This window comes from Gymnodraco acuticeps, unplaced genomic scaffold (genome assembly GCF_902827175.1).
Source record: "Gymnodraco acuticeps unplaced genomic scaffold, fGymAcu1.1, whole genome shotgun sequence".
NCBI classification, from domain to species: domain Eukaryota; kingdom Metazoa; phylum Chordata; class Actinopteri; order Perciformes; family Bathydraconidae; genus Gymnodraco; species Gymnodraco acuticeps.
In genome coordinates, this window is record NW_022991180.1 from 2,325,488 (window position 1) to 2,347,030 (window position 21,543).

General features: G+C 40.0%; 1 protein-coding gene across 6 annotated transcripts in view; it reads right to left on the reverse strand.

The window, feature by feature from the left end:
* Nucleotides 1-21,543, reverse strand: part of kcnh1a (potassium voltage-gated channel, subfamily H (eag-related), member 1a) — a 50,424-nt gene that overhangs the window by 11,722 nt on the left and 17,159 nt on the right. For 3 of the 6 annotated variants that reach the window (XM_034237831.1, XM_034237834.1, XM_034237836.1), the window contains 6 exons: nucleotides 20,495-20,887; nucleotides 15,963-15,989; nucleotides 13,074-13,231; nucleotides 10,759-11,030; nucleotides 5,633-5,832; nucleotides 1,146-1,398 (listed from right to left, as the gene is read on the reverse strand). In XM_034237831.1, the coding sequence (XP_034093722.1) occupies nucleotides 1,146-1,398; nucleotides 5,633-5,832; nucleotides 10,759-11,030; nucleotides 13,074-13,231; nucleotides 15,963-15,989; nucleotides 20,495-20,887 (1,303 nt within the window). The remainder of the gene's footprint in view (nucleotides 1-1,145; nucleotides 1,399-5,632; nucleotides 5,833-10,758; nucleotides 11,031-13,073; nucleotides 13,232-15,962; nucleotides 15,990-20,494; nucleotides 20,888-21,543) is intronic. The other 3 variants (XM_034237833.1, XM_034237835.1, XM_034237832.1) reach the window with 2 other exon arrangements.

Here is a 21,543-nt window from a genome sequence, read left to right on the forward strand (position 1 = left end):
GCTGGGTTGAGTCGTGTGTTTTTTTAAAGTGTGTTTTTGTGAGATGCGGCACAGCAGACTGTCAGTTTACTCCTGCTAGGTTAGTCTGGCTATTATCATTTATATTTATCTGCAACAATGGATATCAGGAAGTGGTTCACGAACAAAAAGAGCTCACAAAAGGAATATGGCAACTCAGCGCCAGATGCAGGCACATTAGACTCTCTCTCTCTCTCTCTCTCTCTCACTCTCTCTCTCTCACTCTCTCTCTCTCACTCTCTCTCTCTCTCTCACTCTCTCACTCCACCTCTCCACCCTGTGTGCGCTCAAGTTTGCCTGCGTGCTTGCCCACATTGGCACAGCGTTACAAATGTGCCACCAAACCAACCAACAGATGTATAATAAGACCGCCAACAGCCTTATGGCAACCTAAAACCCCTCTCTTTCCGTAACAACAATTCACGAGCGCCTCCCTCCCCCCCCCCCCCCCCCCCCCCCCGTTGACAAATCACGAGCGTCTAACTACCGCCCTCCCCCTCGTTGACAATTCAGATTTCCCGGGAAATGTAAGTGTCAGGGTGGGCCCGCCCTGGTAAATCAAATGCCCGCCCACAGATGTATGTCTGCCGCCGGGTCTGTGGTATGTGTCTATGTATTTATAATCCAGTCTGTATTCTGTGACAACTGTGACAAACATATTTTTGTCCAAATCCTGAATGTATGACTCAGCAACACCAAAGAGCTGTTTTCCCGAAACAGCATGTAAAGGAAGAAAAGGCGGATTTTAAGCATAACAAATGTTGTAACTATGATGCAAAACAGTGTGCCCGTGCGTGGACAGTTTGACTGAATGTTTTTCTCTCCGACATCATCACTGCTATTTTTTCTGCTGTTGTAGAAAACACATTTAGACATCAGTGAGGTACTGTAGCAGCAGAACATCTGCATCCTAGATCTCTGCTTCACTGTCACTTTTTTGTTTGTTTTTTTAAATCAGATAACTTTATACTCTGAAACTTGAGCAGATCTAGGGCAGGACAGCTGGGGGAATAGAAGGTGTCCGCCTCTTTCATTAAATAAACATAAGTGCTGAATTGCATTATTGATTATGCCATAAATGCTGCGTAATTTGCTGAAAAGTCTCACAGCATGAAATGTTAACTCACCTAAAATGGCCACCACCTCATCATCCTGTATGACCTCCAGTGACCCCGACACCACGAAGCAGAGGCTGTCCACGCTCTCCCCGGCGTGGTAGATCAGGTCCCCAGGGGCGCAGTGGATGGTCTGAAACTCCATGGCCAGCGCTCGGAGACACCCGTCGCTGGCCAGGCGGAAAGCCGGGTGCTCTTTAAAAACTTTCCGGTTGAGATGAACACAGATATCTGCCCTCATGTCTTTCGGACAAATCTGCAACACCTGAAGAGTAGAGCGAGAGCTGTGTGATGATTTGTCTCTCATCAGATAATAATGAGTTATATTTAAGAGCTCAAAGAAAATCGTGCATTGTTTATTGTATTTACTTGCACTATTTGATCTGTTTTATTGTGTTGCACTGTTGGAGGAGCCTGGGACCTAAGATTATCATCGACATAACTACACTGTAGCTATGTACGAATGACAATGAAAGCCTTGAATCCTTGTTATTGTCCCATTAGGCGATCATAGAGTTATGATCTGTTGCCATGACTTAATTTAGAGAAGGCAAACTTCACGTGGGGCATCACATCGCTATTATGGTAGAATTAGACTTTTATTTGTCAGTCAAAAAAAAAAATTAAATCTCAAACAAATCTCACATGTACAATATGTGGGTTTTCTGCCTGTTACTTCACTGAGATTGGGAGAAATCAACAGACATTTTTACACATTTCTTTATACTAAACACTTGCAAGAGGCTGCAACTGTGAGGGAGGATCAGAATCAGAATACCTTTATTAGTCCCAGAGGGGACATTGACATTGTTACAGCAGAAAAGAGCCAAAAACAGCTTAATGTTACCTAAGCATGCATAAAAAAAGAAATTATAAGGATGGTTCAATGTATCCTTAAGATATTCAACCCCAAGTTGCTCCCGATGGCACGAGGTGTGTAATGGCGCGTTTCCACTGCAGCGGGTAGCTCGCTTTAAGCGTGCCGAGCCGTGCGGGGCCCTTTTTGGTTGCGTTTCCACTTGGCCTAGATTTGGCCCGAAGCTATTTTTTAACCTTTTTTCTGGCCCGACTAAATCGTGGTTCTAGGGCCAGGAACAACCAGGCTGAGTCGGGCTGAGTATGCTAAACTAGAGAGAGAATCGCTGGCAAGGGGGCTACAACTACAACAAGATGAACATATTTGACCGTGATTTAATTGTAATACACGTTTCAAAATGATGCCGAAGTAACAACATACTCATACCGGTTAGTAAAAACCATGAATTAATGCTTTGACAAGTCTGCAGATAGACGGCAGGCGAAAAACCCTTTTAAAATGCGTGTGTTCTAAATGTAGCTTGTCTAAGCTAACGTTATATGCTCCGACCGTCCACACTCACAACAACGGCCTATACAGACATAAATAAACCAGCGACTGTATTCGCCATGACACAGGCAGTCTGTGGTTTGTACTTGTTTAACTTTTGTCTAGTTTCTGAACAGATATGAAGAGCCGTGAGCTCTGAGTGCTAAGAGCTAACGGCTGTGTTGTTTTTCTGGGGCTCTCGTTGAAGATGACGTCACGGCTCCGCCTACACTGCGTTACTATAGTAACTGCCCCAGTCCCTAAACTGTAATGGAAGCGCAGCATTAAAGTGAGCCGGACCTAATAAGGCCTAACCAAACCGAGCGAGGCCGAGCGAGGCCTGCAGTGGAAACGCGCCATAAGTGTAAAGACTGGAAAAGTGCTATATAAATGCCGTCCATTTACAGTAATGGGTTTTGGTTTGTTGGTGATATAGTTGATAATATTTTTCCTGGCCAGTGTGCACTTTTTTTTACAGGTTCACTAAAATGAAATATAACAGCATTTCTTTCTTTAATTGCCTTGTTTATAACAGCTGAGCAGAGAAGAAGCCCTGTGCTCCTATTGGGAGTGTGTGTGTGTGTGTGTGTGTGTGTGTGTGTGTGTGTGTGTGTGTGTGTGTGTGTGTGTGAGACCAGGAACACAATGGGTGTTACAAAGTTGACTAAATCATCCAAAATTCAATGAAAGTGGTGATAAGCAATTTCATGTTCAATGTTCAATGTCTACTGTGAAGGATTTCATAAAGCCTTAATGCAATCGAATCTAAAACAAAAAGGTGATGAAAGTAGTAAATCGGTCAGATTTGACCCGAAGACAACAGGAGGGTTAAACATGTCATGTGTCTCTGGATACTCTTTTCCAGTACATATATAATACATCTAAATGTTCAGAGTTTACTTGTAGAAGTAAATGGTCTGGTCTGGTCCCCCACCCCCGTGCCTGAAATGCCCATTGGACTCCTTTGTTTACTTCAGTAACAAAGGGACATCGGTAACACTTGTCCTTTTATGGCTAGCGCTCCAACACATTGTACGTGATAGGCTAAGGTGCAGGACATCTCTAAGCGGTTGACCAATCACAACAGAGCCAGCCAGCTAACCAATCAGAGCAGACTGAGCTCTGGTTTCAGACAGAGAGGGTGTTTCTCAATGTCGAGGAAGGCTGCTCCAGAGCCACTATCTCAAGCATACTACGTCATTGAGTGCCGCCGAAGGACTGTCCAGCATAATTGGAATTCTACCGAGGCCAGCGTACTTCGTAGCGAGAAATTTCGAGGCTGTACATATGTAGACTCCGCGGTCTTAAAATCCCCACAATGCTTTGCGCACGGACCAATTTCCAAATCTTTGGCGGAAATCGCGCTCCATTTAAGGCGGGGTCTCTCATATGACGCCCACCTGCACACCTGTTAGCCTGTTCCACAATTATTCGTTTTCCGAGGCTAGGAAGGATTCTTGCCTCACTTCTGAAGCAAGTGACTCGGAAGACATGTGCTACCAAGGAAGCGTCCTCGACATTGAGAAACACCCAGGGTGAAAAAAGTGCTGCAGCATGAGAAAATTAAAGAGCCTTTGAACATTAAAGCATAGAGACATGTCACAGTAGAGACACTACATACTAATATGAATAATAGGGCCCTTTGAAGTTCATTTAACAAATGCACCCTGAAGTCTCCAATTAATGTCTGCACGCAAGTTTTTCAGAAGTTAGTATTGCTGTTTTTAAATAATTAATTAACTGTCACAATTTAGGTGTGTTTTCAACTACAACTAGCTGATTTGGAGCTTCTTTATTTTTCAGTTGCTTTAGGAAATACTTCATTAGAAGTCCACTTACCCATTGGTTTGGTCTCAATATGTCCAGTATGAATCATTTGTATCATTTCATATAAAGGTCACACGACCACCTCCTCTGTGCTGTGTGTCACAGAGTGGCAGAATGTTGTTTAAGCACACCTACTAATCACCAGGATGGCAGGCTGTGGGAGAGCTGAAACAAATCTCTTTGAAGATGAATGTCAAGCAGAGAGGGATTATTCGCCATTTTTAGACCCTTTAGTGTAGCCGGAAGCCAGACAAATAAATAAAACATAGATGCAGTGCAAGATATAAAGGGGACACAATAATTATCACAGTTTGATTTTGACTACAGATTTCCCCATGACAAAATCCAGACCTTGTTACAAGTGATGGTTCAAATTTGAGGTGAAATAATACAACTTTTTCCATGATTGGATTTTGGACAGGTGGATTTAAATGGGACGCAGCGTTATGAATGCTTTCTGGCTTCGAATCAATCAGAGCGGCGCCAGTTCAATTTATCTGCTGCCAGATTTAAATGTTTAATTTCCACACTCAAATAATTTTGGCATCATCTGAATTCAGTAGGATGGATGGTTACTGTGCCATAATAAATGCCATACCACTGTCTGCTTTTCATGATAGGCTGCTAAAGTTTGCCTAAGAATAATCTGACCTGTTTTAGGAAAAAACAAATAAGCAATGAAAAATGACTTTAATTTCTGGTGACGTTCAGGGAGCACCAACAGCAGAGGTTTTTAGGTTTACTAGCATAGAACAACTGAAAAATGGGTATCACTGCTATCATGCTTTTCTCATGATGTTAGTCCAACACAAGAAAAAACACAAAAGTAGATTAATACTACTCAAATGTCACATTAAACATTTAGCTGGTTAACTTATCTTAACATAATAGCTGGAAACAGGGGGAAAGACTTAGCCTTGCTTCGACCAAAAGTTAAAAGGTACAACAATAACTTGCATAGTGATTTTAAGAGCAGTGTATATGTTTAGCAATTAAGATGAACATATTTCATCCCCAATGGACCTTTAGTAGGACACATTTTATTTCAAAGTTGCCAACGTTTTTTGATGAATGCTACGTTGAGCTACAGTAGAGATGCTACAGATGGCATTGCTCACTTCTCAACAAATCTGAACATGTTTAAACAAAGGAAGCTCAATCCAGAAAGTTGTTGTGGTTTTACGTGCAGTTATAACTTAGATATTTCAATCCCAAATGGATGTAAAAAACCTTTACATTTTTTTTTTTAAAACATCAGGAAAATTAGGAAACAACCAGTAATCACCGGCTGCAGTAGGACCAGTAAAGAAGTCGCAGTCTGACGTACCTTTTCAGTGTCTATGCCCCGAGACATGGACCAGGTGGAGGCGATGTAGTCCATAACTCTTTCACTCAAGCCCTTTGGCACCTGGTAGAGTTTGAGGAAGTCCCGCACGCTGTTAATCATCTCGTGGTAGCGATTTGTGTTGGCGTACATCTGCTGGAAGATTGTTGTCACATTACCAAAGATGGTGGCGTAAAGAAGGGCTGGGGAAATACAAAGAAGGAAAGTAAAATTCTGATTTTTATATGAAATCATATGATTTATTAGCTGTTTGTATTGAGTTGACTTCATGAGGAATGGTTGATTGTGTGCCATCAAATAAATGTGAAAAGGAAAATATGTGAAAATGCAATTTATTGTCCATTTAAAGATCTGATAGACACTGGATATTTGTTGTAGGGATTCAGTGTTTGGCTCAACCCCACTAAGGTCAATTATTTTCTTCAAGTATTCGTTTTTTCAAATCATCCTGTAGGAATTGGAAATGTTTATTAAGAGGCTTATAAACCCAGGGTCACATAAGACTGCAGAACAATTAAAAAAATCAATATTCGAGCTTCCCAAGCAAAAAAAACTCCAAATGAAGGTTTAAAAAAATTAAATAACTGTTTTACATGGACACAAAATCTCCCAAAACGTGGTTTACAGCGACAAAATATATATTCCTCCAATTTGTGGTTCATGCACATTCAAATGTACAAATCTTTGCAACGCTGCACTGTTGGCCTTGAAATATAAACTACATCTAATAATAATATATCAGACTAAATGTGCATTAAGACTTACAGTAATATTGTTTTATGTGGTGAGCACATGGATCAATCCAGTGGGATATTAACAATTACTTCTCATCATTGCCTTCTAACAAATTCCACAAATCTCTCGCCAAGGGTAAAATCTATAACTACAGCTCTGTATTGATGTGCAGAAACCTCCACCGCCATGCAGTTGTAATATATAAGGATGTCTCAAAGTGATAGAAGGAATAAAGGAAGAGCACAGCAGTGAATCTGAGGTGGTTGAGCTGGTGCAACAGCTGGCGCGTGTGGATCAAAGCGATCAGATGTCTGCAGCGAGTGTGTAGTATTCTCTCGGCTCTGCAGCTCTAATTAGCCCGAAGGACGGAGAGGAAACATGCCAGACACACGTTTCAATTATCCTGTGCATGCATTTGTGTGTGTGAGCGTTTGTTTATTTCACAGTGCACAATCAAAGAGTTGAAGAACTGCACAGGGAATAATGCTAATTAAAAAGTGCTCCTCACGGACAAGGGTGACGGCAGGTTTCATCCTTTCATCCCCATCACTTGTGCAGCCATGCTATCAAGCCTTCTAGTGTTATATGATTTTCTTGATCTAAACACGAAGAATTTGCTCGTTTGTAACCCATCCGCAGGCATCACAATTTAGCAGGTTCACAGATCAAGACAGGTTATTTAAAAAGGTCAGAGCCAATTAGATCGAACATGATTTCCTCTTGAGGATGCCCAACATTTTTCGATGAATGCGACGTTGAGCTCAAGCACTGTCTGCTTTTGATAATAGGCTGCTTGATTTTGCCACAGTACAACCTGACCTGATTTACAAAACAGATTAACAATGAAAAATGGCTTTCATTTATTTTGACGTTTAGAGAGCATCAACGGCAGAGGATTGTTTTAGTCCTGCAGCCCAGAGCAAGTGGAATAATACTCTATATATCATAATTGTTCTATACTATCCAGGTTACACCAACCACGCTGCATTTGTATACATTGTTTTAAAGTCAAGCTATTAACACATTATGTCAAAATTGGCTGTAATGCTTTAAATTAAAATGCTCTAACATGGAAATAAATCATACGTACAGATTGCTCACTCGGTCCAAAAAAACATGCCACATCACTCCGATCCTTTCTGCCCTGTACTGGCTCCCTGTCCATCTCAGAACCCAATTCAAAGTATTGGTCTTCACATATAGAGCTGTCCATGGCCAAGCCCCAGCCTACTTTAATGACCTTATCCACCCTCACAGCACAACCCGGGCCCTGAGGTCCTCTGAGCAAGGCCTCCTAAGGGTGCCCCGAACCAGGCTAAAGACTAAGGGGGACCGTGCCTTTGAGGCGGTGGCCCCAAGGCTTTGGAACGAACTCCCCCAGAAACTAAGAGCCTCTGCCTCAATAGAGATTTTTAAGGGGCAGTTAAAGACCCACCTTTTCCGACAGGCCTTTGGGTCGCCGGAGGAGGTGAGTTAGTAGCTGTCTTTCATTCGTGTTTTATCCTATGTTTTATCCTATGTGTTACCTGCTGTTGTTTTATGCCTTTTATTCTACATTTTATAGTTGTACTTTGAATTGTGTCCTGTGTACTGTACTGTAAAGCACTTTGTACATCCGTGTTGAGAAGGGTGCTATATAAATAAAGTTTTACTTACTTACTAACAAACAAATGTTTCACATTTGAGACATCCCATTATATTATTTTGTTAGATAAGTAGATTTTTTAACACTCATATAATTTTAAACATTAGGCTCGTTATCTTAGCATTAAGGCTGGAAACAGGGAACATCGTGCATGGCTTGGACAAAACGTTTTTAAAAAAAGCTTTATGTTGTGGTTCAATATATATTGTACGCACCTTAGATAAATATATTCATTCGCCAATGGACCTTAAAAGGACCCTATTATGCTCATTTCCAGGTTTACATATGTTCTTTGTGCCTCTACTGTGACATGTCTCCATGCTTTATTGTTCAAAAAAGCTCTTAATTCTTCTCATACTGCCTGTGCTGCAGCACCTCTTTCACCCTCTGTCTGAAACCAGAGCCCAGTCTGCTCTGATTGGTTAACTGGCCGGCTCTGTTGTGATTGGTCATCCGCTTAGAGATGTCCTGCCCCTCATGCTATCACTATCAATCTGATGGAGCGCTAGCCAAAAGGAGTACGAGGGTTACATGATGATGTCACAATGTTTGATAAACTTTGTGATTGTAGGCTTTGCAGACCATTTACGTGCACGAAAACCTAATCAACTCACTACAGGAAAAAAAGAGTAAATATCAAAGTTGCCAAAGTTTTTCGACGAATCGAGCCTGTGCACAGACGGCGTTGCGCACTTCTCTGAAAAATCACTTGATGTTATAACAAAGGAAACTTAATGGGCCCCCGTGGAGTGGTGCTTCATCTTCTCCACAACAGCGCCCTTTACTTGCTGACGTACAGAACTTCATCGTGCTGGGCATCCAACAGCTGGCTTGTTCGAGGGGTAGTTACAAATCAGTTGTCAGAAACTCCACCCCCAGGCCAACAGTAACCATAGAAACAGGACATATGTACAGCCCCCCCCCCTTCTCCCCAATCCCTCGTCACACTGTGATCTTCTACTGCCAGCACCGATCCAGCGCTTGTGGTAAAAATAGCTCAGTATCAGAGCATCCATATTTCATAGAGAACAGCCATAGACTACAGTAGATAGCATCTGCAACTGAACCCTCCCGAAGCAGTCTGCGTTTTGAAAGAAAAATACATTTAAATATTCAGATTTTTATCTCACAATGAGAGATTTACACTTAGACAAGTCTGCAGATGAGTTTTGCCAGTTCTCCCACGAGAGTGTATTCATAAACCTGAGCAGCCAAAAGATAGAGGGGGGGATAGAGGGGGGGGGGGCAATCATGCTCTTTTCTCAGAAAAAAGTAGAAGGGAGGTGAGGAGTGATTGCATCGGGATCGCAGGGAGCACTGTGCAAAATTGATCCTCCGGTCAGTTATTGCTTCGAGGTGTTCGCCGCGTTCAGTCACACATAAATACACGCGCTGCACACGCAGAAGATGCCATATAAATGATTAATATTGAGATGTGGAAAGAAGGGCAAGCTGTGAGAATCTGCCTGCTTCATTTCTGTTTTGTTGTTAGAGGCAGAAGGTTTTTTAACTGAATTGTTATCCAGATATTGTTAATCATGCCTACAGCAAAACTGGCTAATTCTTAGGTGACATAAACAGACATTGTTCATATTTTAAATGTCATTTTTCCTTAGATATTACTGTTTTTGATAACTCTTTTGTTCTTATTTATAACTTTTAACACATATACATCTTAAAAACAGCCATTAAGCGACAGAATATGTTTAAAATGCTCCTCTAATACTCTGGGGAGGAGCTGTCTTATTCACCGTTTCAACAGCTTTTTTGTGACGTTTCAGACAGCTTCGTTTGCATCGTTTGAGCGATGCATTACGCTCCAGAAAACCTTAATTATTCAGCACATTGTCACAAAGGAGTCTGATGTAATGAGTCTAATGTAGGCAAGAATAAAAAAGCTCCTGCTGAACTGTATATGTCAAATTATCAAAGTGGACGGACTGGAGATGACAGCAGTGTAGATGAGACTGAAAAATAAACTGGTACAAGCTAAACGTAAGTTCTTAAAACCCATGACAGCTTTCTCAATTTGACATTGAATGAATGTGCCATATATTAAGTCAGTGTATTTCTCTATAATGCTTCAGTTTTTCTAAAGCTACAGTAGGAGTTGTTCTGTAAAAATGGTCATATCAGTGATGCAGTAGCCTGTTTCAAACAAGCCAACATCTTTGATATAGTCACTGATTTAAATAAGTCTGGTGTTGTGTTCACTGACAACTCAATCAGTCAATCAAAGCTTTGTGGGATTGAGAATAGAAAGCAATCTGCTTTTGCCTGACCCGGAAAAACAAATGCACCCATGGAAAATAGCAACATAAAATTGCGCTCCTACTGTATGTGATGAGACCACATATAAACACACTTCAGGAAAGGGAAAACCCCCAAAAAGCATAATAGGGCCTTTGAAATGCTCCTGTTATGTATGCTGTACAGTAGCTAGTAGGCAGTGAAAGTAAACACAGGCCTATGAAATTGTAAATGAAATAAAACTGCAGTTCTGGCATTGAACTCCATTCAAATTTAGCAGCATATTCAGGTTTAGAGGAGAGTTAGAAATACTGCTCAGCTAATCATCTGTAAAGTTCTATTTTCTAAACTTCGATGGCTCAATTCATAATTCATTTATTCATCTACCTCAGTGGAATGTGGCTTTAAAGAGCATATTTAACTTCTCATGCATCATGTATCTGCTACATTGGATGAAAGATAAAACGCCTCCACTCACATCCAATCATCATCATGGCCACTGCAAAGATTTTCTCTCCGTCTGTTGTCGGGGCGATGTTTCCGAAGCCGATGCTGGTGAGGCTGGTCATGGTGAAGTAGAGCGAGGTGATGTACACCGAGTCTTTGTTCGGCCCGCCCTCCCACTTCCCTGAGCCGCTGACGTTGAAGCGGTACGGGTTTCCCACCGACTCTGCCAGGATGTAGAGCCAGCTGTCCATCCGCACGTAGTTTGTTTCTTCATCGATTACCTCGTAGTCACCGATGCTGAACCTGGAGAGCCAGAAGTGATCAGGAAACCAATAATGAGTTATGTGTTAGAGATGCATTCAGGTTCAGGTTCAGGGTCATTTATTTGTACTCATGTGTAGATTTAGTTTGCAGTGAGAAGACAAGTTATCCATGTTTCAAACAACAATGACAACAGACACATCTATACAAAGTTAAAGCCAATACAATAAACATAACTACAACTTGAACAAAGCTCTTTTTTAAAGCATTTCACAATTACTATACTGTCAATCATCTTGCTACTCCCTTACTATGAAGAAGGGTCTACTAGGTGTCCGGTGTTTGCTCTTCTGTCAAAAAGACTAAATCTCATTTGTTCACAATCCACCTTGGCACATATACACTTATTTATTTTTATTTTTGAATAAAAGCATCAGCGAAATATATTTAATGAAATGTTCTACTTAGTGTATAAAAGTCTAAACTAAATGCTGTGGGAGGCTCAACAGGAAATACTCTCAGGTGTTTGACAAACACATCTGTCCAACGTGTTTCTCTCTCACAGGTGGCATGTCTATTAGCTGCAAGACATATTTCACCCATCAGATTATTTGAAGTCAATTTTAGGGGCCTGAAGAGGTCTCAACAGTATTGCTTGTGAAAACAAAAAAAGAAGAGAAAATAACCATAATTCTGTGTGGCAGGATTTCGATGTTCTTAATTCATATCTTAGTGTTCATGATTAATCCTGCTGACGTTTCTCCTCTCAACACCGCTGTCGCTGGGCTTGTGTCCATGCCAACCACAGAAGCCACCTTGAGAGAAAGATCCAGGAGCTATTTTTATTTGAGTCTGAGGTTTTCACCGGCTTAATTTATTAAAGTTTGATTTATTCTATGTTTATGATATTGGTCAGAGCCTCTTGTTGGAGCCCAGTTTGTTAACCACATAAAATGTTGCATATAACTTGTTTTAACATCTGATAGATGCACATAATGTTGTGGTCATGAATATTTTACTCTAATATGTCTTGTAATCTTTGTTTATGAGGGATGGGTCAACTGTTTGTATGTGTGCGTAGTTGGAAGAACGTCACAAAATGAACATAAACGGCAATCTGCAAAGAAAATGTATTTATTGTCATCTATCAAGCACATTTTCCTTGTTTTTATGTATGCACGTCATTAAGTTTTCATGGTGGCATCTTCATCTGTCTGTGTTTAGACATTCCCATAAACATAATAAATCAACGTATGCTGCCTCCACTCTAACTCTAACCCTGTAGAGTAGATGATCTGATTAGACTGAGGCCTGCACGCCTACATTTACATATTAATGAGGGAAAACTGATTCCCTTGAAACCTTTAAAACTGTTTCTGTAAGGTACCAAAACATACAGTTTGATGTGTAAAAACAAGCTTGTTTAGTGCTAATGAATGCATTAATTAGCCTTATCAATGGCCTCATTATATTAATTGGCTACGCTATTAGAACGTAGCAGTCTTTCATGTGTTATGCAATGTATTTGCACACGTACCGTAACTATCCTTATACGTTTTTGATTCCTTTCTGACAACAGTATAATGAAAACTAGAAATCCCTGTATTGAATATAAAGTGCATTATCTATACTGAATATTATATCTCTCTTATAGCAGGAGATAAGTAAATGTCTGTACTTACAGTAAGGAAATGTTTGGGGAACAGTGTTGAAAGAGGGTCAGAATCAAACCACAGCGGGGACGAAGCCCAGGGACATGGGTTGCATATTTAAATAACATATCTGAGTACTTCCTCCACCATTGGTAAGAAGTAATATTACATTAATAAATAAAATGTAAGTAAAACATGTAAATAATATTTGCACATGACCAAATATGTATATATATGCATTTCAATTCATTTCTTATTTTATAGTTAGTTATCATTTTTAATTTGTATCTTTGATTTTATCCTTAATTGTATTAATCTGTGCTGTCCTGTTTTTCAATCTTACCCTGTTGCTGTTAAACTACTGAATTTCCCCGAGGGGATTAATAAAGGTCCATTTGATCTTATCTTAAATAAATAAATGTCATGAACATACCAGATGCAGGCCAGCCAGTGAGCGGCCAGTCCAAACACACAGACCAGCAGCACCAGTACCGCCGCCCCGTACTCGATGTAGTGATCCAGTTTACGAGCGACCCGCCCCAGACGCAGCAGTCGGATCACCTTCAGAGAGCTGAACAGACTGCTGATCCCCTGGAACACCATTCACAGCGGAGAGGCAGAGAGAAAATCAGAAACAATACTTATATTTGTGTGTATATAAGTGTAACATATACTGTATATTTAAAATACTTGAGATTTTTCTTTCTGTGTCTGTCCAACACCTGGAGGTATATTATTTAAACCAAAATGATGTTGCTCAGATATACAACTTTAAGTCGCTTTATTTGGCATGTAAGCCTTATATTAAGAGTTGATGACACACTATAAAGTAGTTTTACGCAGCTGTAAAGACATTTATAAATTAGCCTTAAGTGTTTGGTTGGTAATTATAAATAATCCAGTACCTGTGTCATGTAACTACAGATGAGAGTAACCAGGAGGAGTCATAACTGTTCATATATATATATATATATATACACATTATTAACGCTTAAAATATAGTATAGTATTACAAATGTATTAAATGCTTTTATACAGTTTAAAACCGGTTTTAGTTTGCTGGTGTAGTTATGTATGTTTTTATTCTTCTATTTTGCCCCTCTACCTGTTTGTGTGTGCGTATGTTCTTCTTTGTTTCACTATTATTGAGTGACTTTGCTGACTCTGACAGGGCAATTTACCATTGGGATTAAAACAATGAGCAAAAAATACTTTACAAGACATCTAACATAGTAGACAAAATATAATATGCTGGTTTTTTTCAGATTTAGCAGCATACGCATAAAAGGACAACTGTTAATTAATATCACTAATCTGATTTAACTCCAAATGATCTCTTTTAATCAAGATAAAGAAGCAATGAAACACGCTGTGAACATAACGTATGAAGTGAAACAAAAACACATTGGAAAACATTTTATAGAATCTGGTGAAAATGTGCAGCAACACAGAATATGGAAACAAGATTCAAGACGATGAAGTACACAATATATTAAGATTCAAAATATGCTGAGTTCATCTTGAAAACATTTCTCTGCAATGTGATGATATTTTACAACTTCTAGCGCTTACATAACCGGCAGATAAATGCCTACTCAGCTCAAATGAATATATTGAAACACCCACTCAAACAGACAATTGCAGTCCCATCAGTTTTCTGCTGCTCGTCTGTGTGTGTGTGTGTGTGTGTGTGTGTGTGTGTGTGTGTGTGTGTGTGTGTGTGTGTGTGTGTGTGTGTGTGTGTGTGTGTGTGTGTGTGTGTGTGTGTGTGTGTGTGTGTGTGTGTGTGTGTGTGTGTGTGTGTGTGTGTGTGTGTGTGTGTGTGTGTGTGTGTGTGTGTGTTGGGAAGGGTATTGATTTGCTAATGTGCTGTGGTCTGCAATGCGAGTACAACTGCAGCGCTTGCTGTCACTTGATCTGATCTCGCTGCCTGCTAGACACCTCGGCTTCTTCAAAATCACTTTACAGGCCTGAGCTGCAACGCAACTCGATTACCAGAGCCATCGACTTTAAGAGTACTGCTGCAAACACCAGGTGGGATAGAAGTTCATGTAGCCTAAAATAAATGTTATTAAAGGCATTGTTTGACAATCTGGGAAATATGCTTTCTTGCTAAGTGATAGATGAGCCATCGTTCTCTTAATGTAGAGCAATTGCCAGCAGGAGGTTTGAAAATAGACTCTCTAGCGTTAGTTTATACAACATACAGAGATTAGACTGCTTTTATAGTTTGCGATTTTATGGGGTGTGACGTACGTGCCATCTGTTTCCCCCTGCTAACTAAGCTAGGCTAAACGGGCAGTAATCAAACTAAGGACAGTTCATCAATATGCTCCATATTATTTGATATCTCGAATTAGAGTGCAGAAAACATTATTATTAATTTTCATTTGTGCACAAACAATTGGTGTTTCAACGGGGCGCGAGCCACATGTTTGATTCCCTTTCATTACACTCGTTTTGCTAAACGAATGGACTCATGACTTGCCCAGAAATCAGATATTTTATATATATTTAATCTTTTCCTTCTCGCACCAAAACAGTGAATAAGCATATCCCCCAAAATGCCAAAGCACTCCTTTAAGAAATGTAATGACCTGACTTATATTAGAAAAGGTACCATTACTTAAGTCATGCATTTTTACTTTTACTCGATAAGATAACTAGTGATCTAAAGTGGGATTGTTTTTTGAACTTGAGAAATTGATTATGTGTTTTATAATGTCCAATTTAAACATCATAATGAGAGGTCATACATTTAATCTACTGACACCCAATTAGTTAGCTGATAAAAAAAGTTCAAAAATATGCTGTCAAATGAAGGTGGTTAAAAAAGAGGTGGTTCTTATAATGAACACACAAAGTTCAAAACTCCTTCTAATAAATCCAATTATAATGCCTGGATGGCTCTTACTTTGAAATCTGTTGCTGCAGTACATTTGTCACAAATGATATGTTTGTTAGTGCTGCCGTGAGGACTGAATCAGCTCTCATGCAGCTTTAATAACGCTACTTTCAAATTGTACTAGAACATTATCTGATAGATGTTATCTGCTGGCAATGAAAAGCTTTAACAGGAAAAAAAAAACAAGCAGCACAAATCTTAACTTGCTCTCGTGACACTTATTTCATGCATTGATGCTTCTGCTGTCATACTCTCATCGGGCGCCACAGCTGAAATGTGGGTGCAAGAGGAAATGTCAGAGGAAATGTGGGACTATCAAAGCGTGATGGAGAGTAAATGTAAGGTGTTCATCAAGTGAGCATGTGAAATAAAACACAAAACTGTTCATAATCATATTCTAATCAAACTGGAGCCTACTTGAGTGACAGCTTGGTGGTTCCAATTCTTCCCATCACGTCCCATGCATGAATACAGGCAGAAGAGGAAGAGGTGGGGGGCCATGCAAACAGAACGGATGAAAAAGAAGAAAAACAAAAACGAAGCACAAGTAAGAGAGAAGACACTTGATCAGTGGTAAGCGATGAATAAACACATGACAAAATCAATATTCAATAAAAGGCTTCAAATGAAGAGATCTGTGTTTGTAAAGCATGAGCAGTGTGACCAAAGCATGCACTGACACGTTGTCAGCGGCAACATGAAGCGGGTTGTTTGTTGTTTTAGGTTATCACTCATTAGAAGCTGACACAATAACAGCGAGCTTCAGTCAGTTAGTCTCGAGGTGACATGCGTCACTTTAAGATTGCCAAGAACAACTTTGACAGCCGCTCCTCGTTAATGATCTCCCCTTCCCTATTTGGAAACCTGTTGGGGGGGAAAACAGCCATCAAAGTTATTCATGTCAGTCGTTAAGGTCTGTAGCTGCAGCAAAATGTTGGGGCTCCCGCTTTAATAACACAGCCGATTGTTTACCCGCTCTCATTTACCCAGGCCATGGATCGCCTCAAAGCAATTTGGAGCAAATTGGAGTCACTGAGTTGTTGCAGAGACTGGAAGATTATCCTGGAAGTGGATGGTCATCTTTCATGTTGGCTCACAGCTAATGTGTTCATAATGTTATAAAAGGCTAATTATACACGTGACCCTCTCAGTAAAGCAATAGTAAGACGCTGTAATGTGAAGTGTAGAGATGCAAGAAACTATCAGTCGCAGAATTGTTGATTTCTAATTAAAGGGACCCTAATATGCTTTGTAGGGTTTGCTTTCCTGTAGTGTGTTATATAGGAGTGCATGTAAATGGTCTGCATCGTGATAAGTAACATTTGCGCTTCCATCGGCTAGCGCGCCAACACATTTTACATATAGGCTTAGGGGCGGGACATCACAACAGAGCCGGCCAGCTAACCAATCAGAGTAGACTGGGCTCTGGTTTCGGACAGAGGGTGAAGTATGTATGAGGAAAAAATAGCACCTAAATATTGTTGTGTCAGTGAGTAAATACAATATAGTATGCCTGATAGCATCAAGTCTAAATAGCCAATACATGATATGGGATAAAGCTGATGCATTCTCTTTTATTTAAATATTTTAAAATGCCAACAATACATACTGCTAACACTTATTTTCTGAGTATCCAAATCCTGATATTGCTTAATGTTCCCTGCGATGCGGTCAACAAAACACATTTAACAGCTACCGTGTTGGGCTGGGTGACTTATTTCATCACAAAGGCCATATTTCCAGCTCAGAAACAATGCCATGGCTGCAATGTTCTTTCCTGCCAGGTACTGTAGCTCCTCACACTAAACCTGATAAGAGAAGTGGTTTGCTGTCTACACTTCTGCCAAGAATGAACTACAACGGGCCTGTGACAGACTGTCCGCTTACTCACGGTTTACTTCTCATTTGCTATAAAGGGGATCTTTATCTAGCAGATCATGTGCAAAGCATGATGGATGGCAGTTAGCTCTAGTTTGGTGAAAATTAATTGTACAGTATAATATTTTATTTTTGTAGGATTTCTCTAGGGTTTTTAACAAACTTGTGGCAAAGCTTTCGTATTTTATTTCTTATTAGGGGCGGTAATGTCACAATATGAAGTATTGCACCAGCAAAGGCAGGAAGAGAAGAGTAGAAGAACATATGGAAAACAATGCACGTTGCAACAGTTAAAAAAATAAGCTCGGCGAATGCTTCAAGGAGGAAAGTCGCCCATTTGCTTTTCAATGCAACTCTGAACCTGAAACTTAGCATAACAGGGCCCCTTTAAGCTCACTTTAACATCTACTTATTATTGAATTTCTTTTTGTTTGCATGCTAAAAATATCAAATAACACCAGCGTTATCTTTTAAATCACTAAAGCTTGTTGTTTTTCCCTCCTGCTGAGCACTAACTGCTTCTGGTCACTGCTTCACTTTGTCAGCGTTTAGGATGCTGAAGCGCTGAAAGACTAGAAAGGGGACAAAATGCTGGACCTCCAAACACAACTCAGTGCCTGCAGCCCACCGACAAACCACTTATTTTTAGTTTTGTATTGAAGCTTCACAACAGCATTTCATATTACGTAGTACTGTGTGTGCAACCGGATAGCCCCTGAGAGCTAACACACACTGTGCTGCTCGCTGTGTGACCGACCACGTCGTTTAATGCTTTCACAGCATTTCACCCAGACATAACAATACACACACATCATGAGACACTGAAGCACACACAGGCACACGATGATGCATTATTAGAATGAAAACCAGCAAGTGCAGGACCCCGAGGCTCCATTTAATCAATGTTTATGTGAACATTTCGATCTGATTCAGAAGCTGGGGTTGCACTGTACAGAATATGTTCCATCAGAGGCAGATGGAGATAAAATGTACGTACCAGCTAAATATTTAGAATATAGATTTCCTGATATCAGCATACAACACAGAATATTCTAAAATATTGAGGACACAAATGCAGGCAAGCATTATAATGTCACAAATAAACGAATACATGTTTTCATTTTTTTCGCTAGGGGAAATTTAGACTTTTGGCAAAGTGACACACACTTTTTTTCCTCATAAGAATATGGTAACATTTAAATGGATCTAGTTTATTAGTTTAGTTTAATGTATCTAGTAGTATTTTCAATCAGACGCAGCTGGAGATATGTACGTACCAGCTAAATATTTTGCACATACATTTTCTCAACACACGTAAAATAGTTTCCCTACTTTGTGTAAAACATTAATGCATTTGTGATCCATTCATGTTTGGCCTTTTGGCTAGATGAACACAAATCAAGCAACAATTTAAATTAACTGATTCCTTAATCAACAAATCACTTAAATGACTAATTGTTTCAGTGGGTAAACAGACACGAATCAAGGCAAGCAATGTTAGTCATACATCAAAAACAAATACATGTTTTCTTCTCTTTGGCTTGAGAAATGTAGACTTTCAGTTTTCATAAAAGAAAATTGTAAAACTGTAATTTATTTAGTTTAAAATGCCAGCATAAGCTAAGGTTGCATACTAAGGGGTCATTTCCATCAGACTCAGCTGGAGATCTAATGTGCCATCCAGTTAAAAATATTATAAATAGATTTGATCAGCATACAACACATACAATATTTTAAAATATTGATGACGCAAATGCATGTAAGCAATAGTATGTCATAAATAAACAACTAATACATGTTTTCTTCCTATTTGCCTTAGGAAATGTAGACTTACAGCAAACCTCAACACCCTTTTTCTCACAAGTGTGTGTACTGTAATGTATCTAGTCAAAAGTGATGGTAACACAACATTACATTACATTACATGTCACTTGTTAGACGCTTTTATCCAAAGCGACTTACATACTCAATACTGTGGGCAATCCCCACAGGAGCAATTTGGGGTGAAGTGTCTTGGTGACACAACGACATGCTGACTGCAGTGGGGTTTGAACCTATCCCCCTGATCCCAACACCTACGCACAACCCACTGCAGCACACGCCATAACAAACATCAGCTTTAATCCTGACTCGGCCCTTTTGTCAGCTGTCGTTAGGTGTTAATGGTTTTAGGGCATCAGCCGAGCTCTGAACGCCGCCTCTGTTTAATAATGTAACGCTCCCCAATTAAAATGTGCCAATTATCTCAAGATCCTGTGATAGCTCTCCAGCAAACACTCCTCATTACAGTCGAACATTTATGAATTCACAAACAAGCATATTATTATGTTGCTCATTCCTACCTCATTTTTCCACTGTCACTGTAATAAAACAACCAGAGAACAGGATCTGATTGTCGCTGTCATCTCGTCATTATTACGTCTGGTTGTACACCTGCATGGAAACCTAATAACCTGTCAGTCGCCTCACAAATGATCCCCTCTAGGACTGTAGCTCTGTCTCAATTAGGTTGCAAAACAACTGAGCAGACAGAGCACAAGAAGGGCCTCTCCATTGTGTTGGGATACAAAAAAAAATGTTTAAACAGTAATCGGAAAATGCAGTTTGCTATTGACCTCATGTTATGTTGTACTGTATTGAAGTCTAAAGCCCAAAGATATTTTACATTTACAGTGATAAATAAAAAACGATTTGTATTGTATTTAAGACATGATTGGCCTTAATGCTTAAAAATGGCTAAATAAATAATCAATTATCAAAATTGTTGCGATCAACTCAATCAGAAAACTTGCTGTTTTAGCTCCATATCAATACATCTGCTTAATATCTCAGAGTAATGCCAGCCCACATTTTCCAAAACTTAAGTTCAAATGACTTTTTATGTCTGAGCAAAAGTCTGAAAACCATAAAATATTCAGTTTCAATCATCTAAAATAAAGAAAAGCAGCAAATCCTCCCGTCAGAGAAGCTGTAACTAGCAGATATTAGGCATGAAGGACATATAAAACCATCAAGTCTTTCTTTCTTGGAGTAAAAATCAAATACTTGCTCAGCCCAAACTCAGCACTCACCTCGTCCACGTTCTCGAAGGCGTTGATGACGTCGTACGGCAGGCAGGACAGCAGGTCGATAACGAACCAGGTCTTCAGGTAGTTCATGCGGATCAGCTTGGGGTCCGAGATGACCTCGCCGGCGGGGCCCACGAACGTTGTGTGGAAGTTTAAAACGATGTCCACGAGGAAGATGACGTCCACGATGCTGTCCACCACCAGCCAGGTCACGTTGTTCTGCTTGGTCTTGAAGGAGACGTTGTAGGGCACCATGATGGCCGTGTAGAAGGTGAGGATGAGGATGACCCAGTCCCACGTGGTCTTGAAGAGGCAGTAGTGCAGGATGATGTGGGGAGGGGTTTTGGGGGTCTCCTGTTTGTACTGAGGTAGGATTTCTGAGCCAAGCTGCAGTACCTGCCGAAAGACAGTGAGTCAGGAACACTTACAAAAACAGACACGTGACTAAATCCCACCCTATGAAATTCCCTACCCCTACATACTCTTCCTCCCTCACCGCATTCAAAAAGATCACTCAAACCCACCTGTTCAACACCGCATTCAACCACTGACCACCCCCCCCCCCCCTTTTCTGTGTTTGTTTGTCTCTTTATGTATTTTCTTCGTTTTTGTGTTATTCTCTGTCAAAGCGTCATGTCACATAAGTGTCATGTATTATTATTATCATTATTAAATATAAACAACAGGAGGCAAAAATACTGTTTATATTTTTTAAACCTACCAGTCGTGCTATTTAACAGATGGTGCAGGAACCGATATATTGTTATAATTATAAATATCTGGACTATTAACAGATTTATGTGCTATTAATATACAGTATTTAGGTGGTGACACTTCACAGAGCTCAGGAGTTCAACACACACTATGGACAGAAGTGATTATGATATCAAAAAACCTTGGTTCTGGACTAAGTGTCCAATGTTTCTTCCTTATTAAACGGTTCAAGGCTTTATTGTCATGTGCACAGTAGCAATTAGCTACAGTGTAGATATGGCAATGAAAAACACAGGCTCCTCCAACAGGGCAACATGAATATATATAGGTCATAAAAC